Source organism: Argentina anserina, chromosome 2 (assembly GCF_933775445.1).
Source record: "Argentina anserina chromosome 2, drPotAnse1.1, whole genome shotgun sequence".
Taxonomy (NCBI): Eukaryota; Viridiplantae; Streptophyta; class Magnoliopsida; order Rosales; family Rosaceae; genus Argentina; species Argentina anserina.
In genome coordinates this window covers 23,886,719-23,911,563 of record NC_065873.1, presented here as the reverse complement: position 1 = coordinate 23,911,563, position 24,845 = coordinate 23,886,719, and the positions used below count along the sequence as shown (strand labels likewise).

Below are 24,845 nucleotides of genomic sequence, written 5' to 3'. Positions count from 1 at the left end.
CCGCTTTCATACATCAGGTACCAAATTGTCCAAGTAGCCAAACATCAGGTACCATAGGAGGAATTTACCCTTTAAATTATCATGTTGTTGATTTTGCAAGTCTTGATTAGTTGATAATTTGGCCGCTGTTCTTACGCGCCAACCTTGGCCGACACTCAACTGTGAAGCTTTACTACAATTCATGAATCATGAAAGTGTTTGTGAATGCTTTGAATATATTTCAATATGGGATGGCTGTGGATTTCGCAAAAGAATCATAGTCAATTAAGCAGATGGGGTGTTCACTTTGCTACATGGTGACCCATGGCCAACTTTAGATAATGGATGCCTTCTCTCTTAAAAAATCCCTTTCAAACAAGATCGACTATCTTGATGATGGCGCTCTTGATCTAGTAGTTCTGTATATTTTGGCTTTGTTATCAAAAGCCGGACTAGTTCATGAATCTTGAAGATAATGATTCATTTGCTCGCCCCTTTATCCTCTTTGTTTAGAGGTGAGGTATTATTAATCTGCTTGGGTTTATTTCATTTCATGTCTACTTCCCAATCAAGAAAACGAAGGAAACCGTTGGCATTCTTTTGATTGCTTCTAAATGAATTTTTCTGTCTCATGTGTGGTACCTTTCGGTTCCTTGTTTTCGGTGTTCAGAAAGGTCTTCTGAGCCCAGAAAATAAATCTTTACCAGCAACTTGATTCACCAACAGAAGTTTAAAGCAAGTGGTAACTTAATTCGATTAGAAGATAATGACGCGAACCGTTTCTATTATTGCCTCACACAAAGTAAGGATGGTCTTTGTCACTACAAGTGACCAGTCGTGGTTGAAGAAAACAGCAGTAGAAAAGGGGACGTTTGGATTTGCCTTGCTCGAAAATGACCTTGTACAAGGAGGTTAGCGGTTAGCAAAATCACTAGTTAACGGCGGTTGTGACTTCAAACACGGTGGTGGACGTACTGTACACAGTCCACGGAAGTTCTTCAGAGATGATCACTAACATCAGTTGGAGATCAAAAACAAAAACTGAAAATAACGGACATCAGTCTCACAGATTGAACGAGTCACAGTTCTCTCAGATTATCTTTGAGCTTCGAATCCACAGAACATCAGATATAAGAAAGCAACAGTTTAAGCCGTGGGAAGTATTAAACAGGATATACAGCACAAAATCAGCCTTGATTGATTCACAGTTCCCAATTGTTCAACAACAGAAGAGCTTAAACATGATATACTTTCAAGCACGAACTATCTAGCGGAGGTTTTCAAAATTTTCCCAAATATATCTAATTATCTGGTAACTAATGCATGCTTAAACATACAAATTAGGAAACAACCTGGAAAATAGTTACATACAGTGCTGCAAACTGGGATGTAGTATCCCGGTGACAAGACCAGCAACCCCTGAAAGCAAGCACGCGAAACAATCATGCTGCTGAATACAGACAAGACAGACAAACCATAATCCAAAGTTCTTCATGCCCTCTTTGTCTACTGATTCGGGTCTAAATACGTTTCTTATTTTCATAAATGGAGTCTTTTGAGGTTTCTCATTGTGCATCCACTTATGTCCATACTTTTTTGCTCAATTCGCCAGTGCTATAGGCTCTTGAACCAAGGTGGGATGATGTTCTGCTTCATTAACTGTCTCATCATCTGAATGGGACTGCTCGTCACTTATCACAGCCCTTGGAACCGCTTCTGGCTCTTGGGTGTAGGGTTCACTTAACTCAGCTCTAGGAACCACCTCCTGCTCTTGGGTGTGAGGTCCAGCTTCATTTGTTGCATTGGGCAATGCGGCAGCCTCTTCATTCATTGCATCGATCAAGTTGTTATTTTCCTCATTTATTGCCTTGGTAGTTACTTTCCGCACATTCTTCCCGCTAGATAAAGTGGTCTTCTCAGATGGCAGTCTACTAGGAAGAGACTTTCTTAGAGGCTTTTTTGGATGCACAGGAGAAGGTCCTGTGGCAGAATTTTGAGGAAGTTTCTCACCCAAACTAAGCCTGACAGGTTGACTCTTGGTATCACTGTTTCCTTCAGAATCTGCGGGAGGTGAGATCTTCTTGCGACCAAGCTTAGGAGACTTGGCTCTTGTTGTTGGTAACTGCACCCATTGCAATAAGACATATAGGCTAAATCAAGATTCGCCAAAAATCTCATATCTATGAAAATAACAGTAGAGTTGACTTAAGGGTTAATGCTGCTGAATACCAGCCACGTATGATAATGATGACAGGCTTCTTTTAAACAGGATAAAGCTTTAGTAAACTACATTAACCCCCTTACATATATCAACAAGTCCAACAAAGACCTAGTTTTTAGACCTAGTTAATTGGGAAACCAAATCTGTTCATGTACTTCTAGTTTGTTACGGAGAAAAAATAGCAACATAACATAGAACCACCAAATCAGTTGATAGGCAAACAATCGTCAACAGTTACAGATGATTTTAAGCTAATACATTAATAACATGAGTAGAGCTAGTTCTGACATAAAATAATTATTATGTATGGAAGTAGCCCAAACCAGGACATGGTTACTGCAAATAACAATGGTCAAGTATTTGCTCATGCTAAAAGAGCAAAACCTAATAGTAAACAAGCTATTGAAGCTAACCCCTCAGAATACACTAGCATTATAAATTCAAGAACTAACCACCATTCAAAAGTTGTTCAAGTAATTTGTGCATATTCCATTCATCTATCTGAATACACCTTGAATGATTAAAATGCCACCCAACCAAGTTCACCAGAGGCTGCGAAACATACAAGAAAATGCCCTATGCACGTCGACTTCCAAGAGAAAAAGATATACCTTCTTTAGCTCCACCTTAGGAGGTGGAGGCTCCTGATAAAAGCTTGGCATAGGAGTTGCTTTAAATGTCAGCTTCTTCCTGAGCATCTTAATCTCAGCTTCTAGAGTTTCCTGCAAAAGAATGGAAGATTTTCAGAATAAGAACAGAATGCACACCCAGGGTAAATGACATTGGATTGATTATTACCTTAGACTTGGCTTGCAAATTATTCTTCTCCATCTCCTTTGCATGTATCTTTTCCTCAAGTTTGGTGTAGAACTGTGGGCAGTATAATTGTAAGCATTAAAAATGATGTAGGAACTATTATTTAACAGAAACAATGCAGGAAAACACTATATAAGAGATCAGAAAGATGCAAACACAAAACCAACCTCTCTTCTTTTCTCAGCTCGTTCATCACACCTAAAGCTGAAACCATAGTTCGGCAGTGTACCCATCCTAGGCGGTTTATCTCCTTCTGTGGGACTTCTTATAAGTGGTTAAGGAAACTTGATTGAGTAATAGTACATTATCAACAAAATTATAGAAAGACCAGCAGAGAACAATGACAACACATGTTCTCAGACAGATAAGGATACAAGGAAGATTGTGATTCTCCATCACCCTTATAGGAGCCTTTGTTCAGTGGCTTCAAGTCTGTTTTCTCCCTGTAGAATGAACATCACATCCAACAATTAGCTTAGTGGACAATTCAATATAGAAACCTACCCTCGAGACGGCCACCAAGAGCTAAGAAGACAGGAAAATGAACCTTAAGAGATATAAAACCATAAAGGCATAAGGAAGCAGAAGAAAGTAAACTGCAAGCACAAGCACTACTCACACAAGGCCTTCAGTTGAAGGTGCCTCAGAATGTTTTGGTTGCTGCTGAATAAGATATAGTAAAATGCAACAATCAGAAACTACAAATTTATCAAAACTGAACAAAGTAGTGGTGAGAAAAGAAGGAAAAACAAGGATTACATTGATATTTACATTGGATAACTGAACCTGTTGGCCATTCGATGGTCTAATCTTGTTAGGCTGCTTGACCCGTGGAGCTGCGGAACCATTGGAAACAGCAGCTGTTGCCTCAGCATCATTTCCATCTTTGCTTTTCCTCCTTAAAATTGGCAAGGCGCTCTTGGGACTAGGCGGCTTCTCAATCTTATTCTTACCTTGACCCTTCTGCACTTTGGATTGCTTCGACTGAACAGAACCATTAGGTCCCCTTTCCTGCAACACGGGCGCACATGTGGAATCACAATCAGGCACAATATAATACTATCACTAAAAGTCTAAACAACACCGGCCAAAACCCAGCACTCCGTACCTTGGCAATTCTCAAACCATTGCTTCCAGAGTTGACACTGGCTTCCTCTTTGACTTCTCCAGCAGATGAGTTATTAGACACACCATCATCCGAGTTCACCACATTTTCGAACTTGCCATTTGCAGCCTGTGTAACAGTAGTATCGCCGGCACTCCCATTACCACTAAGCTGCCCATGACCACCATTTTCAAGCGCAGCCTGAAGCCCATAGTTGGCTTCCGAATTATCCAAATCCATGACACACAGGAAACTACAAACAAACCTAACAAATCCCAAAGTATAAGCAACATAACCGATACAGCATCAATAAAATCACGAAACTGTCAACCATAGAAGAATGGTTACAAAGATTAACCCGCAAAAACAAACATCAATTTAAGATTTGCAATATCAAACTACTTAATTTTAATGTTGCTCTACTTGCCCGCAACATAATCACTCTCAGCACTTAACCAAACTCCAAATCAATTCATCACACACTAACAGAACCAAAGCGATTATCCACCTCTCACCAAAATACACCAAGATTCAAAATCCGAAATCCAAATCCACCGGACACCAAAAAAACCGCATTACCACTCACAGAAACCTCTCATTCCACACTGATCTAACCTAAACACGCATCAAATCCATCGCTGAAACCAATCACCGATCCGTTCTTCACTAATCCAACACTCAAAATCGACATTTCAAGCCGAAAACAAACACTAAACCACGAGATTCAACAATCTCACACACATTTTTCTCACTCTCCCACTCACCTCTTAAAGCGCGCCTTTCAGTCAGAAGTCCATGCCTTGGGGAGGATCTGGGACTCGCGGCGAGTGGCAGCGACGGCGGATCGGAGGAACCGAACCTCTTTTCCGGATCTTTTCGGATTCAAAAGCGGGGCGAGCACTGGGTTCTGCTGTTTTGCTTAAACTATATTTTTGTTTTTTTTTTCAGAATAATTTGAAACTGGGAAGTATGAATATAACGAAATGAGATTTATGAAAGCTGGTCTTTTAGTGAGAGAGAGAGAGAGATGAAGGAGGCTCTGTTTTATACGATTGAGAGATTTCAAATCCAAATCCAGGTCAGGCAGGTCACTCAGGTCACACACTCTCTCTCTCTCTCTTACATTATATCATAATCTTATACGTATTTTTGTACCAAGGAGGATCTACGCCTTTTCGGGCAACTACGTACACGCGGTTAAGTAAGTCAGTAAGTGACTATACTAATACTACCGACCACTCGCCACCTTAAATTGTGGGTATTTATTTCTTCAGTTTTCTTCCAGAATTTGAAGAGATGGGCGGTCCGGGTTTTCTCCGTTTAGAGATGGAACGTACAAGCGTCGGTATTTGAGAGAGATTTCTGCTATACGCTGCTGCATGGGATGCAACAGCACTTTCATCCACACACAAACCTCTCACACTCACTGTGTATTTTATCAAACTCATCTTTCATCACACACAAATGTGTGTATAGGATACCATGTTGCACAGCAGACAAACCCGTATTTGAGTATGTGCTACGGAAATTATAGTGCGTATAAGGAAGATAAGATGCATCATAATGCATGAATTGACGGTGATATAATAACTGTAAGATTAAGTTTCTTAACTTATTCTTTTCCTTTTTTTGTTTAGATACGATATTACTGTTTAATTTCATAGTATCTTATTTGAATTTTGCTTCTAAAACTTGAATGAAAATATATTTATTTTGAGACGTGAAGTGTTGTACATGCGATGTATGTACATGAATGAGTTATGGTTATTACATCAGTCCACGTTAGTTATGGTATATACAAAGGAAATAAAAGGAGGACAACAACCTATAGAAACTTTTTAAATTTTGACTTATGAGTAGACCAATTGTTTAAAGTTTAATTTAGGGTATACACAAATCTTATGAAGATCAAGTTTTTACATATTATCCAACAACATAAATGAGTGCAAATTACCTTTTCTTTACGCGGTAAGATTAATCAACAAAAAAAAATGTCATTCTTAGTTTCTCTATTCCTTCTCTGAACATAAGCTCCACCCTTTATGATCATGACCTCAATATTTAATCTATGGTTCATGAGGGCCGGGAAACTCTAAAGTTTATACTTTTATATAGATTATAGATATTTGTTCATCATGTGATGCAAACAAATTAAATTAGTGGTGCGCCTAAATCGATCAGGAATCTTGTAACGTGTCTGAATGAGTTTTGTAAAGCACAAATAATGTAACCTTAATTAGCAGTCTCGATCGATTGTGTTACCTTGCTAGTTTTGATTAGAACAGTTCAACAAAAACGGATAGCTAGCTAGCAGCTAGGGAAAGCGAAGTATATATAACAAACCCAGTTCTGAATGACGTCAACTTCTACCGGCCGGCGACGACGGTTTGAGAAGAAGAAGAAGAAGGAGAGGTCGTGATCACAAACAGACCAGTGAAGCTGACTTGTCGGCTGTTTTGTAAAGACCTGTAACCGACACCGTTCTTTTCGTGCCACCGTCCGATTCCAACTCAACATTTACTTCTCTCTCTCTAGCTTTTTGTGTAAGCTTGATTCAGTTATGAAGGCATGCACATGCAAACGTAGGTTCTTATAAATCTCCATATATCTATATGCAAAACAAATATGAACGTTTTCTTGTCCCAGAGTTTTAACTAAATAGACTTGGATTCTTTATAAACAACGTTCATGTATATATAGCATATTAGTTTAATGAATATTCAAAAATGAAGAAGTTAGCCAACCGCACCTAATGAAGTCGCAGTAAACACTAAACACGCTCTTCTTGTTCAAATGCAGGGTGCATGCTAAACTTGTTGCTGAAATTTGTTCTCTCTTCTAGGAACCATGCCCACATGTCTTTACTAAGGAATGCTGGCTGATGAAACTCTGCTTTCATGACTGTGTGCTTTTAATGTGCTTAAATCTTAGTTTAAGTAACAGTGATTCGATTAAGCTAGGGTTTATTGATCGATAATTAAGACGTTGCTTTACTTAATTATCAGATTAAGTTCACGTAATTAGCTTTTAAGCCAATGTGTCTTTATGCAAATTTAATGTGGTACCACTATCTCTTGGACGTCCATTCGAGTAGAACGCAAATGTGAAGATCATCGGTTCAAATGTTCTGCAGCAACCTCGATCGTCAACAAGCATGGATCATATGCACATAATCAGTAGTAGCGGATCCAGGATTCAAAACCTGTCTAGGCTAATTAAAAGTGTAATTTATTTTTTTGCAATTTTTGACACACATATATTGCTCTACTCATCAAATAAAAATTCTTTTTTGATGTTTCAACAATATATATGAGAAAATATTTTCACAATTCCTATAATTGAAAAGTACACATTTTGCAAAACAAGAATTTGTACCAGAGAAAGAAAAAGGAAGGAAATGAGAAGGAAAAGAAAAAAAAATCATACCTTGAGCGTTTTTTTGTTTTGGAAATGTATACCATAAGCGTTTAAAAAAGAATATATGTAGGGTTTAGATGAAAAAAGGAATAGATGAAAAATGTTAGAAAGATGATTCGATCCTTGAGCATGGAAGAAAATAAGTTGGGCAGATTACCAACTGAACCAACACTACTTTTGTTATCCATATGTACTAATATAACATATATTCTTCAATTCTGTCTAGGCTTACCACATGCATCCGCCCATGCACATAATCTATTACATTTTCTCACTCGGAATAACATTTCAATCTTCCATCCTATTTAGATTAGTTTCTTTCATCAGGTCTTATGAAAATTTCAACCTATTTACTAAAACTATATCTCATTCTAATTCAAAAGTCCTCATGGCAGAAAGAGAACCATCCCTTTTCTGCACACTACGTAATCGACATCAAAGCCTTGGTTGTAGACTTGCAGGAGGGATGTACCCTGCTCCTAATTTCCTATAATTTCGAGGATGATTGTGCGTGAAGTATTGTAAACTTTATTTCGGAGACTCACTGTACGTGACAAAATTGATTATGAACTTGATGTACAAAGTTGACGCAACGTGAACTCTATAAATGGGATCATTCTTAAACCCTACGAGGATGAGCAACATCACCAAAGAGGTAATATGACACAATAATCTTTGCCACAAGCTACTTCACCATAAATTTCTGTCTTGGCTGCAAGCAGTCATATTTTCATCACCATCTTCTTGCTTCCAGCAGTTGTGTACAGACACTCGTTAAACCAAAGTGAATAATTATTCTTCTCTTCTTCTTTCTTGAATCGATCTCTATGGTTTCGTGCGAGAATTAACCAACTTTTCATCATTCGAATTATAAGAAACTTTCCCGTTTTCCATTGGAATGTGACTGAAAAAGACTGAAGCACTTATGTATGCATTGAAAGTCTGAAACTTATCTTCTATCAAAGACAAAACAGAAAGAAAATCTCATGCTGACTTTAAGAATACTACTCGACTGAGTCGCCCAGGTGCCGTGGCCCAACTGTGTTCTTGTTCTCTATCATTTTCCTCCTTTTACTTTAAATTTGTGTGTTCGATCTAATCATTCCCAAAAATACATATTTAGGGCCAAAAATAAAACATAAACTAATACTGATAGAGATCTAGACTAGGGGTGTTAATTGAAAACCGAAAACCGAAAAATAACCGAACCATAACCGAACCATAACCGAAAAAAACCGAAGAAAAAAAAAACCGCACCAAACCGCAAAAAAACCGCACCAAACCGAAAGATTTGGTGTGGTTTTGGTTTGGGATGTTTGAAAACTGAAACCGAACCGAAAAACCGAATATATATATATATATATATATATATTATAAAGAAATTATATTATTTATATATATATTTAATATACATAATTAAATATGTTATCGATCGAGACCCAAACTTTATCAAAATTCGGTGAATTTTTTACCATATCTGTATTTATATATGCTGATCACATCCGACGGTCGAAATTTAATAATTTGAATTTTAGATATTGGAACCACAACATGTCTACTAATGTGGTATAACTTGTTTAGTGGTCTTTTTGCAAATGTATGCAGTTGTGAAGCAACTATATCTTATAAATAGAATTTTGCAAATCTGTCCGCATGATGCGTTACGTATAGTGAAATATGGTTATGGTAAAAAAATCACATATTTTCGATAACGTTTGTGTCCCGGTCGAGGCGGTCAACCCTTTTTACGCTTATTATCCCCTATAGGTAGCCTTATTCCTGGAACGTAAAATTATTGAAAATTTTACACGAGCTGCTACATCACATATATGTGAGAGTGTGTGCATGAAAAAATCCACCAAAACTAGTCAAGAAGGAGGGGGTAAGAACAAATTCACTTAATTAGATGAAATTAAGTTAATGTTGACCACATCGATCGAGACCCAAATATTATCAAAATTAGATGAATTTTTTACCATATCCTTATTTAAATATGATGATCACATCTGACGGTCAAAATTTAATATTTTGAATTTTAGACATTAGAACCACAACATGCCTACTAATGTAGTATAACTTGTTTAGTGGCTTTTTGCAAATGTATGCATTTGTGAAGCAACTATATATTATAAATAGAATTTTGCAAATTTTTCCGCATGATGCGTTATGTATTGTGAAATATGGTTATGGTAAAAAAATCACATATTTTCGATAACGTTTGTGTCCCGATCGAGGCGGTCAACCCTTTTTACGCTTATTATCCCCTATGGATAGCCTTATCCCTGGAACGTAAAATTTTTGAAAATTTTACACGAGCTGCTACATCATATATATATGAGAGTGTGTGCATGAAAAAATCCACCAAAACTAGTCAAGAAGGAGGGGGTAAGAACAAATTCACTTAATTAGATGAAATTAAGTTAATGTTGACCAGATCGATCGAGACCCAAATATTATCAAAATTTGATGAATTTTTTACCATATCCTTATTTAAATATGCTGATCACATCTGACGGTCAAAATTTAATATTTTGAATTTTAGACATTAGAACCACAACATACCTACTAATGTGGTATAACTTATTTAGTTGTTTTTTGCAAATGTATGCATTTGTGAAGCTACTATATATTATAAATAGAATTTTGCAAATTTGTCCACATGATGCGTTACGTATTGTGAAATATGTTTATGGTAAAAAAATCACATATTTTCGATAACGTTTGTGTCCCGATCGAGGCGGTCAACCCTTTTTACGCTTATTATCCCCTATAGGTAGCCCTATCCCTGGAAGGTAAAATTTTTGAAAATTTTATACGAGCTGCTACATCACATATATATGAGAGTGTGTGCGTTAAAGAATCCACCAAAACTAGTCAAGAATGAGGGAGTAAGAACGAATTCACAGTTAATTAGATGAAATTAAGTTAATGTTGACCACATCGATCGAGACCCAAATTTTATCAAAATTAGATAAATTTTTACCATATCCGTATTTAAATATGCTGATCACATATGACGGTCAAAATTTAATATTTTGAATTTTAGACATTGGAACCACAACATGCCTACTAATGTGGTATAACTTGTTTAGTGGTTTTTTTACAAATGTATGCATTTGTGAAGCAACTATATATTATAAATAGAATTTTGCAAATCTGTCCGCATGATGCGTTACGTATAGTGAAATATTGTTGTGGTAAAAAAATCACATATTTTCGATAACGTTTGTGTCCCGATCGAGGCGGTCAACCCTTTTTACGCTTATTATCCCCTATGGGCCTATGGGTAGCCCTATCCTTGGAAGGTAAAATTTTTGAAAATTTTACACGAGCTGCTACATCACATATATATGAGAGTGTGTGCGTGAAAGAATCCACCAAAACTAGTCAAGAATGAGGGGGTAAGAACGAATTCACACTTAATTAGATGAAATTAAGTTAATGTTGACCACATCGATCGAGACCCAAATTTTACAAAATTAGATGAATTTTTTACCATATCCGTATTTAAATATGCTGATCATATCTGACGGTCAAAATTTAATATTTTGAATTTTAGACATTGGAACCACAACATGCCTACTAATGTGGTATAAGTTGTTTAGTGGCTTTTTGCAATTGTATGCATTTGTGAAGCAACTATATCTTGTAAATAGAATTTTGCAAATATGTCCGCATGTTCTTTTTATTTCGTTAAGAATCAAGTAGATAGACAAGGAAAGAAACTCCGATTTTCTTTACAAAATAACCGAAAGAAAAACCGATATAAACCAGAGAAAAACCAAACCGAACCAAACCGAACACAATTGATTTTTGAAAAAAAAAGTGAAAAACCAAACCGAACCAAACCGAATAAATAGAACGGTTTGGTGTTCGGTATCACCTATAAACCGAACCATTCACACCGATTAACACCCCTAATCTAGACTTACACTCAGTGGTGGATCCAGGATCCGGTACATGTCTAGGCTAGTTAGAAATCTTTTTATTTTTTTTTACAATTTCTTGTTGCATACGATACTCATCCAAGGGAAAGAAAATACTTCACAAAATTAATATATGAGAGATTTTAATGTTTTTTTAAAACTCGACGATATTGTCATTCAATATAATTCAAGAAAGAGAAAATGATACAATGACTTAATCCTTTTTAATGTTGATACCGAATGAAAGTGAAATTTTTTTTGAAAAGAAAGGTGAAGAAAAAGAGAAGGAAAAAAAAATCGTGCATGTTAACAAAGCTTTAAAGGAAGAAAAAAATTATGAAAATGAGAAAGGAAAAAATCTTGCATGTTAATAAAGCTTTCTTTAAAGATGAAAACTAAAAAACTAAGTGCACGGAGAATCGAACCACAATCACAAGAGAAAGATGAATAAGTCACTTAACTAAGAACCTACATTTCTTACCCGTATACACTTAAATTTTATATATAGGAAAATTACGTCTAGGCTTGAGCCCAGTCTACCACCTAGATCCGCCTCTGCCAAGCAAACTCAGATGAAGTCAATCTCTTTATTAACTGTTATATCCATTTGCCTGAAACGGTTTGATGACTTGATCTCCTTCAGGCTTCCAAGAGATCAAGTAGTCGGAAAGTATTTGCATTATTTGAAAGAACAGGAACCCTAATTCATAGAGACATGGTTTAGTAAAAGCCAAGCAAAACAAACCATATGGACCTTATCTAATGATTGTATGCTTTGCTTAAGAATGAATTGGTTGCAGACATGCATGTGATGGAAATTGAATTTAGGGAAGCCAATAAATAGAGTTAAACAAGGTGTTTAAGTAAAGTATTTCAAGGATAAGGGTTTTGTTTCATTATTCTGGTTGGAGAGAAAGATACACTGAACTGAACTATTCATATATACAGACCTAGACTATACACTACTGTGTGAAAAACCAGACAATTCAGTGCAGGGATCCTAAAGAAATGTCCTTAAGTGGGTCTTCAACAGGGAAAGAACAAAGACTTAGGAGGGGGATTAATGATGATGCATCATCTTTTTATATAACGATATGTTTAACATGTTTTGTTGCTTAAATTGTCACATCAGCTCTACAAACTATTGAGTGCATTCATAACAGATTTCTAATTATTATTTCGTTATCATTTGAATCCGTGGTGGTATTCGGCTTCATGCTATTTGTTAGAGTTTCTTGTCTCTAAAAAGATTGTAGGGTTTGAGACTTTGAGCTTAAGGAAATCTGCGGAATTTATAAAAAAATAAAAGATTTTTTTGATTTTCTTTAGACATAAAACATCCTTTAAACTTTTCATTCTTATTTTCCTTGAAACATGCTGCTCTATGATTCCCAGTTCCCTCACGTCAAAAAGACAAGAAATTGTCAATTGCAAAATAAATTGAAGGACCAATGTGGGGTTAAAAGGCTAGATCCCTCTTTTATTTATGTTTTTATATAATAATGTAATCAGGATGTTGATGATGCTGTAAGTAAAGACCACACACATTTTTTTTTTAAGATAATGAATACTTTCATTCATAACGTAAATAAAGGTCAAGAGAAGACCTCTACGTACCGCACACTATCACATTTTCAGGATATATAATTATTCATGACAAAAGCCAAAAGTCACATATCTCTCCCGTCTATCTAAACAATAAGCACTATGCACAAGGAATCCCATGAACAATCCTGGGAACAAATAAGGACCAACAAAGCAAAAGAAAACCAGAACTAGAGTTCAAAGCAAAAACCAACGTAATAAACGTAACAAAAAAACAAAAGCAAAAAATAGAGGCGCTAGCCTCATATCTGCTCTTTGCCCTTGGAGCTAGGGGATGGAGGTGCTCCGGCATATAGGTCCGCAAGGACTTGATTTCTAAGCACTTTCTTTGACTGAGGCAGAATCTTATTCTTTTGTCTCAACGGGCGGCTAGGTCCACGTTTATTCGGTGGAGGAGGAACAACAGCTTTCGGAGAAGGAGCTTGAACAAAAACACCTTCAGGGCTTTCAAAAAGTCCCAATGATCTTGGAGTGAGCTTCGTTTAGAATTCATGCATCTTCAGCTTCTTCAGAGGTGCAGTTCTCTGAGTGTTAGAAACAAAATCCTCAATCGTGCGCAACAACTTCTTTGGGGAAGGAGTGCCATCACGCTACCACTTGGTTTGCATATCCTCATCTTCAGCAGAGCTATTAGCTACCATAGCTCCATGCTTATAGTTAAAAGGAACAAGGACGAGGCTATCATCAATAGTTTCAAAAATATTCTTTCGATTGAGCACCACCAATTTGCGGAGACGATAAGGCTCAGCAAAAGCTTGGCTATTCAAGCTACTTGCATGTAAATCAAACATTGGCTGAACACTATGGGTAGACTGCACATCATTAGCATCCGAAAAACGAAATAAGCTATGCTTTAGGACCAAACCTGGATCAGTCAGCAGGGTCAAGAGGTTTGGCATGCCATTTTTGTCGAGGTACCCACCAGCCCTGCAAATGGAGCCTTGTAGCATTCTCCTTCCTCATGCCAGATTAGATTGCACTTTTGGCACCGTCCTTGTAGCTTGTCATAGTAGTAGAAGAAAATTTATTTCCCGACTTGATCCGAGGACTTAATCAGTTTCTTCATCACAAAAGGACGGGCTAGGCTGTGAGAAAACCTAACCTTGAGTTTGCGAGAAGCTCTCCATTCCTTATCATTCCAATAGATGAAATTACCTGCCACCATAGCCACCGTTTTGATACGGTTTGGTTTCTCAAACTTGGGTGGGAAATTCTTCAAATAAACCCAGAAGTACAGGTCATCCATAGGAATGGAATGTATGTCTGCAAACCCATCATACTCTTGAAAAACTATCGGTGCCCTAGCATAGTACCAGGGTCCTCCATTGATTACTCTATTGGCATCCTTTCCATGGTTGATAGCGAAAATAAATCTATCAGGAGGTCATGCTTGCACCTGGAAAGAACCTTCCAGCGTCCAGAGATGGCAAAAGTGGGAACGCAGATCTAATGCCGAGACCCTTTTCGAAGCCACCGGCCTAGCTAGGAGGAAAGTTTGATCAGAACCAGCCGGGCCGTCGTCCTCGTCATGGATGTTTGAGATATCAAACACATCCTAACTCGTAATGGCGAGTTGTTGAGCAAACTTTTGGGTAATGGTATCGAGGTTTGCCATGAGGAGGGAGATGGCAAGGGGAGGGATCAAGGACGGCATCGGAACACCGCCTGAATGCAGCCTAGACAGACTAGGGATGTAAGCGGCCAGAGGGAGCGGCGTTGTGCTAGGGTTTTTTCCGTTGTTTCCGTGACCTGGGTAAATAACCGGCGATATTTCAGTAAAGACCACATACTGTTCTTGATGAAGATATTTAATTGGCATCTTTATCATCTTTGTTTATCAATCTGAAAGAGTCTTTAGAATGAAATCCCGTTTTGTTAGTGGTCTAGATTAACCACCAGATGAGAATATTCTCACACTATAGGGGTTGCTTCACCCACCAGAAGACAAGCATTATTAGATCTATGTTGTTGGCTTAGAACTTCACTGAATATATTTCTAGGCACGTAAATTAGTGCACTTCAAAAAAAAAATTAGTGCACTTCTCTCAAGTCTCTTCTTTCAAACTCATCCATAGTGTTTTAATTGCTTCTAGCCCTCATTTATCCTATTTAATGAAATTACTAAGCTAATTTAAGGGCTTCATGTGAAATTGGACCTAATTCAGAAGAGTTTTAGAAATCACGGCAGGCTACAACAGCTGGAAATCATGCCTCCAGTAACTCAGTAAGAGTATTTGTCAAGTATGTAACTATTTGATGGGTCACCTTTCTGAGAACAAATTATACATTCCAGGATTTATGATACAGCATCATTCCTTCATGTAGGATTATAGATATAATAAGCTTTGAAGTTCCCCACATAGTAGGCATTACTTCTAGTCCAAAAGTCCATTCTTTCTTCCACTTATAAGCAAGTAAACAATTACTGATCAATTACGCATAAGAACCTAAATCATTTGATGAGATAATAATGATTATACAAGATAAAGTCTTGTCTGGTGTCATCGGATCATCCCACTCTTTCGGTTAAACATTTGATTTAAAATATTGCAGCTAATCATCTGTATTGAAATTACAGTAACTGGTCACGTACCTATATTAACTGTTTAGGTGTCCAATTAGATCAAGCCCGGCCGACTATAAACCTGCTTCCACTTTGAACTGTTTATGGGAGGCTCTGGTTGCTCATTTGGTAATTGGTATAGTGCTTTAATTCTCAATCCAATTCTGTACAAAGAAGGCCCAATCAAAAACACGATCCCTGCTGCGGCAAATATTCACAAGCTCTTCCACCTTGCTCCTGAATTCACTAACTTGATGTAAGCCTTCTCAAAATCTTCAAAGAAAGCATTCTGATCGTCGGCATACTTTCTGATCCATCTGTTCATGAAAAAGAGTTTTTCTGTGATTGGATATACAGAAGAAGAGACAGTACTCATTAAACAAACACTAGTGCAGGAAATTATGTGTAGAATTAGTTAATGGTTATACAGCACATGAATATTCATCTTTCTTCTGCTGATGAAAAGGGAAGAATGTAATTGTCATTCATAAAATCGGGGAGCATAAGGCAGTTGACGAGGATATCATCATTAATCTAAAATCTTCTTCACCTTAGCATCAGCTCATCATGACAATATATCTTATTCATTGTGTCCAGATACAGATATAAACTGTCCATTTTGAAAGAATCTTTTCATTGTATTTGTGGATTGGTTGTTCCATAAAATTAGAAATTTCAAACTTGAAAGACAATGGCTCTTAATTTAAATCTTTGCAAAGGGAAATTTTCTATTCTTGTTATATTAACTGATACTATGAGCTCAATTGCTTAAAACACATAAAAGATAAGAAACAATAAGCAGCTTAAGAATATTTGAGTGGAGATAGACCTTAAACATTCATCATCCTTGGGAAGAGCGCGATCTGAAGGAAGCCCAGTCATGCTTGACATACTACCTGCTTGCATAGTGTAATACAGTATAAGTAACCAAACAAGTAAGGGAAAAAGAAGTGGAAACTCAGAATTTTTTTCATTTCTTTTGCAGTTATCCATCTTAATCTTTACCTGAAGACATGGATTCCTCGATAAGAACTTTAAAGTATGAATTGTCAAAAACAGTTGGGCTTCCGAAACCTTTATTTCCCAGAGTATGAGCACCTGACAGAGCAACAAGTTCTTGAGTTCTGCAAACAAATGACAGAATCATATTTTACTTCAAACTTGTATCGAGTGAAATCAAAGAGAGAAATTTGCTCAATTGTGATGCAGTAACCATTGTAACTATAGGGAAATTAGTTACATGCATAGCAAAGTAAACATAGTAAATAAATTTACATGAATATCTCCATAACTTGGCTTCAAATCTAGAATATCCATATTGGAAAAAGGAATCATAAACACATATGAACTCACGAAAAGCCTTTTGTCTGAAAGCTTTGCTTCAGACCAGCAGCATCAAGAGTTTCTTCTGGAAGTTTTCCTTCAGGGTCAGGCTCCCTGGAAAATGATCAGAGAAAGAGTTATACATATGAGTAACAAGAATGGATTCGAAACGCATAATGCTTCAGAGACACAAGATTTAGACTTTCTGAAATTTCTAACTTATAACAGTATGTCAAGTACTTAATCATACTAAGCTATTGAATAGCGTAATGTCACGAGCTTACTCTTTTGCTATGCAACTCGTGCGGCCTTAGCAGCTCCCTTATGCTAAGTCAGCCTTACTCTCGCAAATGCCCTGCTAGAACAATTGAAAGGCAAAGAAGAATATCTCGAAAGAGAACTTATATTGAACAAGAGAACTTACAAGTATGCTTGATAGCTTGCTTGATTACTTGATGATGTAAATGAGAGGGGTGCCTTGCTATTTATAGGCCTCCTCATCCTACTTTACAAGTTCTAGACACTTCTAGGACTATGTATATTCTAGATAACTCTCCTTGAGTCTATCCAAATCTACAAGGCTAGAGAGTTCTAGATGACTCTCCTTAAGTCTATCCAAATCTATAAGACTTTGAGATTATCCTTGAGTGTTCTAGAGGATTCTTGAATAGTCTAGTTCCACTAGCCTCTCCAAGGTTCTAGAGATTTCCGGAAATGTCCCAAGGCTTCTTGAGACTTCTAACATCTTCTAGGTTCTTCCAAAGGGTTCCACCATATTCCGGACCCGCCTAGAATGCTCAAGGTAAAATTTTGCTTAAGTTTGGCGGGATGTGACATTCTCCCCCACCGAATCCCGCGATGCCCTCATCGCGCTTCATTGTATTGCTGGATCATGTCCTTGAACTGCCAAAGCGTATCCTCGGACTCCCAGCTTGCTTCCGTATCGGGCAGACCTCGCCACTTGATGAGGTACTCTTTGTAACTTGGTACGCCTCGACGTCGAATGACCCGATCTGCGAGCACTTCATCGACTTCCTTGTCGAAGTTGGTGATTACTGCCGTTGGTGCCCGATGCGATATACCCCTTGATGGGTCTTCCTCGTCCTCATTGTATGGCTTCAACATACTCACGTGGAAGACCGGATGTATCTTTAACTTGGGCGGGAGGTTGAGCTTGTATGAAACTTTGCCTATGCGCTTGATCACCTCAAACGGTCCTTCATACCTGCGGATCAAGCCCTTGTGCACCTTCCTAAAGGCCTTGAACTGTTGCGGCAAGAGTTTCACAAGTACAAGGTCGCCTTCCTTGAACTCGACATGCCTCCTCTTCTTGTCTGCCCACTTCTTCATCCTCTTGGCAGCCTTGTGCAACGCCGCTCGAGCTAACTCTGCTTGCTCGTGCCATGACTTGGCAAACTTAAATGCGGCTGGGCTCTTCCCTTCATAGTGAGTGGCAAGGGATAGAGGGGTAGTAGGCTGTTGTCCCAAAACGATCTCAAAAGGACTTTTGTTGGTGGCCTCACTTTGCTGCAGGTTGTAGGAAAACTGCGCCACATCTAGAAGCTTGGCCCAATCCTTTTGATTGGCACTCACATAGTGCCGTAAGTATAGCTCCAAGAGAGCATTGATGCGTTCCGTTTGACCGTCGCTTTGTGGATGGAAGCTTGTTGAAAAGTTCAAATCTGACCCCAACATTTTGAATAGCTCCGTCCAAAATCTCCCCGTGAAGCGCGGGTCTCTGTCGCTGACAATGTTCTTTGGAACTCCCCAAAGCTTGACTACATTGCGTAGGAATAGCCTTGCTGTCTCCTCCGCGGTGCAGTCGGCTGATGCGGCCATGAAGGTTGCATACTTGCTGAATCTGTCCACTACCACTATGATGCTCCCAAACTGCTCGGACTTCGGCAGGCAAGTGATGAAGTCCATAGAGACACTCTCCCATGGTCTCTCGGGAATGGGTAAAGGGTCTAGCAAGCCCCCCGGCTGCTGCTGAACTATCTTGTCTTGTTGGCAAACTAGACAAGTCCGCACATACTCTTCGACCCCGTCCCGCATCCTTGGCCAATAATACATGGACTTTAGCAAGGCAAGTGTGCGTTTCATACCTGGGTGGCCGGCCCATTTGGAATCATGACACTCCCTGATTAGCTCCCTTCGCAAGCTTCCCCACTTTGGTACGTAGATGCGGCGGCCTGTTGTATAGAGAAGGTCGTCGTCTAGCCAAAACCTCCGAGTTTTGCCTTCCTTTACTAAGGTGATGAGGCTTTGTGCTTGAGGGTCTACCCTTAGTCCCTCCTTGATCTTGCTTAGCAATGGGCTAGTGACTTGCGAGATGCTTGCAAACTCCGTCTTGCGGCTTAGTGCATCCGCTACCACGTTCGCCTTCCCGGGTTTGTACTCCATGGTGTAGTCAAATTCCGCCAAGAAGTCTTGCCACCTTGCTTGCTTTGGACTTAGCTTCTTTTGAGTTTGGAAGAAGCTTGTTGCTACATTGTCGGTCATGATCACAAACTTGGTCCCAAGCAAGTAATGTCGCCACACTCGAAGGCAATGGATGATGGCAGTCATCTCTTTCTCTTGCACGGTGTAGCGCCGCTCCGTGTCATTGAGCTTCCGACTCTCATAAGCAATTGGATGTCCTTCTTGCATGAGGACTCCACCGATGGCAAAGTCGGAAGCATCGGTGTGCACTTCGTATGGTTTGGAGTGATCCGGTAGGCTAAGTACGGGCTCCTCGCATATTGCCTTCTTCAAGTCTTCAAAGGCTTCTTGACACTTTGTTGTCCATTCCCATGCCTTGTTCTTCTTGAGAAGGTCAGTTAATGGTGCAGCCCTCGCCGAGTATCCCTTGATAAAGCGGCGATAATAGTTAACTAGCCCAAGAAAAGATCTTAAGTCATGTACCTTGGTGGGTGGTTCCCATTCTTGAATGGAATGCACTTTGCAATCCTCCATCATAAGCTTGCCGTCCTTGATCTTGTGTCCTAAGAACGACACTTCCGGCTTCGCGAATGAGCATTTCTCCATCTTGACGTATAGCTGGTTTTCCCGCAAAACCTTGAGCACTTCCCGCAAATGCTCCACATGCTCCCGCATGGTCTTGCTATATACCACTATGTCGTCCAAGTAGACGACCACAAACCGATCCAAGTAGGGGTGGAATAACTTGTTCATCAAGGTGCAAAATGTCGCCGGTGCATTAGTTAGACCGAAAGGCATGACCAAAAATTCATAAGATCCATACCTTGTGATGCATGCGGTCTTCGGCTCATCTCCCTCCGCAATGCGCACTTGATAGTACCCCGAACGAAGGTCTAACTTTGAGAAGTAGCGTGCATGACCCAATTGATCAAAGAGATCGGCAATGAGAGGGATAGGGTATTTGTTCTTTACCGTGATCTTGTTGAGCGCCCTATAGTCAATGCACATGCGTAGAGATCCGTCCTTCTTCTTTTGGAACAACACCGGGGCACCGAATGGGGCTTTCGAAGGTCTAATGAACCCCGCGTCCAAAAGTTCCTTCAATTGCCTCCTTAGTTCTGCTAACTCCGGTGGCGCCATGCGGTATGCACCCATGGCGGGTGGTTTGGTCCCTGGTTCCAACTCTATCTCATGGTCGATCTCTCTCCTTGGGGGTAGTCTCTTGGGCAGCTCCGCGGGTGATACATCCTTGAACTCCTCAAGAACTGCTGCTACCTCCTTGGGCATGTCATCTTGAGGCCTTGGCTCCTCATCATCAAACTCACTAAGGATGGCCAAGTAGCTCTCCTCTTCCCTCTTGATGCCTTTCTTGAATTGTAGTGCCGACAAGACCTTGATGTCTTGCTTTGCTCCTCGGGTTGTTGGCACCACACACGACCTCTCGCCATCCATAATGCATAAGCTATTGGCGAATGGCACCGGGAATGCCTTGACTTGATCATGGAATTCCAACCCCAAGACTACCTTGTAGTCATCCATCGGTACAATCGAGAAGTCTAGGTTCCCACACCAAGCTCCCACGCTTGTCTTGACTCCTCGAACTACTCCTTGTATTGGGCGGGCAGGTGAGTTAACCGCCTTAATGGAACCTCCTCCATTTGTTGCCTTAAGTCCAAGCTTGCGTGCTTCTTCAACGGAAATAAAGTTGTGAGTTGCCCCCGTGTCGAGCATCGCCGTTGTTGGCTTCCCACATATGGTGATGTCCGTATAGAGCAAACCTTTGGCTTGGACCTTGGGTGTTGAGCGGATAGCATTAAGCACCTGCAAAGACCCCAAATGTGCACCTCCATTGCCACCCTCGGCTTCACTCTCGCCTTGATGACTTCCCAAGAGCGCGCTTAGTGCTCTCCTTTGTGGGCAATGTCTAGCCCAATGCGGACCATCGCATAAGAAGCACTTGTTGTCATTTGGCTTGTCCGAGCTCCGCATGTCTCTTGACTTGCCTTTATCCTTGAACCTTGCCGAGTGGCTCTCACGGCGGGGCTCCTCCTTGCGTTGGATTTTGTCTCCCCCACCTTTGGCATAGCTGCTCCTCTTCTCCTTGGGCTTGGTGGACTCTCTTGGACTTGAGAAATCAACTAAGCTTTCGGCCACGGCTATGGCGGTAGCAAGGTCTTGCACTCCTCGTCGCCTTAGCTCCGTCTTGGTCCATGATTGGAGACCATCCATGAAGTTGAAGAGAGCATCCTTGTCGGATAGGTCGGGAATCTCAAGCACCAAGTTAGTGAATTCTCTAACATAATCACAAATTGGCCCGGTGTGCTTGAGCCTTCGCAAGCGAGCTCTTGCCTCATCCTCGGCATTCTCGGGATAAAACTGCTTCTTAAGCTCTTTCACAAAGTCATCAAAGGTAGAGATGGTGCACGTACCTCTTTCGACATCTCCTCGCCTCCTCCTCCACCATAACATGGCGGTGTCGGTGAGATAAAGAGACGCGGTCTTTATCTTGGCATCTTCCTCCATGATGCCTACGGCCCCAAAGTATTGATCTAGCCCCCATAAGAAGTTGTCTACTTCTCGAGCGTTGCGCATGCCTCCGAAGCTCTTTGGCTTTGGCGCCTCGATCCGCTTGGCCACTACGCTGCTGCTGGTGCTAGCCCCCGCAGCTAGTGCGCGCTTGCATAGGGCAAGGTCTGCCTGCATAGCTTCCATGCGTGCAGAATCTGCCTGCATCTCCTCCATGCGTGCAAGCATGCTATTGTGCTCCCTTTCTTGAACTTCACGCATCCGGGCGAGTTCCCCCATGAACTCCTCGCGAACCTTGTCTATCTCGCCTTGCAAGGACTCCTCTAGCTTGAGCATCATGCCCTTGATCGCAGTGTGGATTGCGGCGTCCTCTGCCTCCAAGTCTTCCACCTGGGCTCCCATGCCACTCACGCTCTCTTCCACTTGGGTTAGTCGTGAGTCGATTGCAGCTAGTATGTCCTTCATTCGTTCCTTCTTTGGAACCGTCGGGTTGACAAGTTCTTCATGACCCTTCTCTTGCGTGTCGTCGGAAACACTACCAACAGGATTGCCGTTCTTTGCCATTGTGTCGAGCTAGCCTCTTGATCGAACTTCGGCTCTGATACCAACTGTCACGAGCTTACTCTTTTGCTATGCAACTCGTGCGGCCTTAGCAGCTCCCTTATGCTAAGTCAGCCTTACTCTCGCAAATGCCCTGCTAGAACAATTGAAAGGCAAAGAAGAATATCTCGAAAGAGAACTTATATTGAACAAGAGAACTTACAAGTATGCTTGATAGCTTGCTTGATTACTTGATGATGTAAATGAGAGGGGTGCCTTGCTATTTATAGGCCTCCTCATCCTACTTTACAAGTTCTAGACACTTCTAGGACTATGTATATTCTAGATAACTCTCCTTGAGTCTATCCAAATCTACAAGGCTAGAGAGTTCTAGATGACTCTCCTTAAGTCTATCCAAATCTATAAGACTTTGAGATTATCCTTGAGTGTTCTAGAGGATTCTTGAATAGTCTAGTTCCACTAGCCTCTCCAAGGTTCTAGAGATTTCCGGAAATGTCCCAAGGCTTCTTGAGACTTCTAACATCTTCTAGGTTCTTCCAAAGGGTTCCACCATATTCCGGACCCGCCTAGAATGCTCAAGGTAAAATTTTGCTTAAGTTTGGCGGGATGTGACAGTAAGCTAAAGCATGAGATTGCATTTTTCTTAACTTACTTAGAGTCTAGTCTGCCCAATTTAATTTGGATAGTCGGACCTCCACACACTGAAACTGCTTCAGCTCCAGCCACAGCAATCATGTCTGCCCACGATACTAATCATTGCAATAAAAACAAACACATCATGTTAGCACAGTACCAAAACCATCCATTCATACAAAAACCCCATCAAAACTATACATCAGAAGACACAGACCTGGTTGCATTGCATCCACCACAGCCTTTGCTTTCTCTAAAATCTAACCAATAATTCAATCCACCCACGAGTTAGCTGGTACTAGATCATATAAAAGTTTAATTCCTCAGCACTTAAGTTATCAAAACAATAACTTGAAGATACAGACAGAAATAGAATTGCATGCCTTGAAAGGGGCTTTAAGACCTTTGTTTTCGGGTCTATCGAGTTCATATATGACCGAACCATTCATCCCACCTGCAAGACCAATACTAATCAAAATGCATAACCTTATAAACCAAGAACACTACAGCCTAATCTGCAAGGAAACTCGAACAGTATACCCGAATTGTCATCCAACTGAAAGGTCCCTGCATCATGAAACACAAATCGAAGCACACCGGCAGCTTTGCCCTTGGACACAACTTTCCTAATCTCCTCCTTCATAACCTCATACACACTTTTATCCAGCATTTCAAATTTCACAAGCAAAACCATGTAATTACTTCACACATATTAAAATGATCAAAGAATGAAACTTTTAAGATTAGTGGTACATGGCATTAGTCCGACTCACTCCATAGCCTCGGCTTTAAAGGCCTCCATGGAATCCGGGAAAGGAAGAAGCATCGGCAGTGTGGCTGTGAGTGTGAACACCAGTCCTCTTCTGCCCAAGATTCGATCTTTACCTGTAAAAATTGAAGCTTTTCTAAGCAAACCAATCCAGTTTCGTTAGGGGTCAGATTTGGTGGTACCTGAAGAAGAAGCAGAAGAAGCATCCGTGGCGGGTAGAGAGTTGGCGCGAAAATTGACCGTCGATGAGGATTTGGCGGGAAGAGTGGGATTGAATGGAAATGTGGAGGAGGAGCAGAGGAGGGAGACGGCGGTGGAGGCCATCTTTAACGGACGATTGGGAATCAATGGGCTCCAAAATTTGAAGAGAGGGTTTAAGTTACAGAGGGCCTAATCACATGTCATCGAGTACAGGGTTCTATTATACATTCTACCAGATAATGTTACTTCCCTGCCTCCCTCCTCTGGTGTGAGCAGTTCGTTGAGGCATTGCAAATAATGACTAATGTAAGTAGATAACTGAAAAGTGGAACTTTCGATATATAATAACAGAGAGAAATTGTCTTTAAATCCAACTTTGAAGTCGAAACTTCAAAAAAGGATAAGCTAAGTAAGTAGCAAGTGTGACATAGTTTTGAGTGATAAATAGAGGTACACAAATTTGGGAGATGAAAATCCATGCAACACCTATAGTGATGCCATCAGTGGCTTCAAGTAATTATCTTCTCAAGATCAGCTAAGTTTCATCTTGGTCCAGAAAGTTGGTCTGCAGAAATGATGGCATCACTGTTCCAGCGAGTTGTTTCTGATGAAGTCATTGTTGAGGAAATCATTGCTGAGGAAGTTGGAGGATGAGGAACTGGACAGACCCCTTCAAAGATTTGGACAACCCTTGGCCATTGATGGCCTCAAAGACATGTCTTGCTGTATACACCACAATGCAACAATTATCGCTGTAGAAACCCTCTTGTCAGTGTTAT

The 24,845-nt window shown here is 40.2% G+C and overlaps 2 protein-coding genes across 6 annotated transcripts; both read right to left on the bottom strand.

Annotated features, from left to right (window-relative positions):
* Positions 1–1,154: 1,154 nt before the first annotated feature.
* LOC126785512 (protein WVD2-like 5) lies at positions 1,155–5,126 on the bottom strand. 5 transcript variants are annotated; one of them, XM_050511230.1, is made up of 9 exons: positions 4,886–5,126; positions 4,125–4,386; positions 3,803–4,027; positions 3,636–3,679; positions 3,391–3,459; positions 3,184–3,280; positions 2,999–3,070; positions 2,812–2,922; positions 1,155–2,101 (listed from the first exon to the last, which is right to left on the bottom strand). In XM_050511230.1, exons 2-9 carry the CDS (start codon positions 4,359–4,361, stop codon positions 1,580–1,582), a joined length of 1,377 nt encoding a protein of 458 aa, XP_050367187.1. In that variant the 5' UTR covers positions 4,362–4,386; positions 4,886–5,126; the 3' UTR covers positions 1,155–1,579. The 5 variants fall into 5 exon arrangements, with proteins under 5 accessions (XP_050367187.1, XP_050367188.1, XP_050367184.1 ...); XM_050511231.1 differs by having other exon boundaries at positions 3,636–3,676; XM_050511227.1 differs by having other exon boundaries at positions 3,776–4,027; positions 4,886–5,125.
* Positions 5,127–15,507: 10,381 nt separating this feature from the next.
* On the bottom strand, positions 15,508–24,189 carry LOC126784481 (putative L-ascorbate peroxidase 6). The gene is made up of 10 exons (XM_050509946.1): positions 24,048–24,189; positions 23,870–23,996; positions 23,637–23,752; positions 23,480–23,550; positions 23,314–23,356; positions 23,116–23,212; positions 16,986–17,069; positions 16,638–16,756; positions 16,462–16,528; positions 15,508–15,949 (listed from the first exon to the last, which is right to left on the bottom strand). Exons 1-10 carry the CDS (start codon positions 24,187–24,189, stop codon positions 15,847–15,849), a joined length of 969 nt encoding a protein of 322 aa, XP_050365903.1. The 3' UTR covers positions 15,508–15,846.
* Between the last annotated feature and the right edge of the window lie 656 nt (positions 24,190–24,845).

Excerpts from the sequence above, each read along its gene's own strand:
- LOC126785512 (XM_050511227.1), bottom strand. The coding sequence starts at position 4,361 with ATGGATTTGGATAATTCGGAAGCCAACTATGGGCTTCAGGCTGCGCTT. Across the intron at positions 3,071-3,183 it reads GAGCTGAGAAAAGAAGAGAG|TTCTACACCAAACTTGAGGA; the intron begins GTTGGTTTTGTG and ends TACTGCCCACAG. Across the intron at positions 2,102-2,811 it reads CTAAGGTGGAGCTAAAGAAG|TTACCAACAACAAGAGCCAA; the intron begins GTATATCTTTTT and ends CAATGGGTGCAG.
- LOC126784481 (XM_050509946.1), bottom strand. The coding sequence starts at position 24,189 with ATGGCCTCCACCGCCGTCTCCCTCCTCTGCTCCTCCTCCACATTTCCA. Across the intron at positions 23,997-24,047 it reads TTCTTCTGCTTCTTCTTCAG|CTTCAATTTTTACAGGTAAA; the intron begins GTACCACCAAAT and ends TGCTTAGAAAAG. Across the intron at positions 16,529-16,637 it reads CGAGGAATCCATGTCTTCAG|GTAGTATGTCAAGCATGACT; the intron begins GTAAAGATTAAG and ends CTATGCAAGCAG.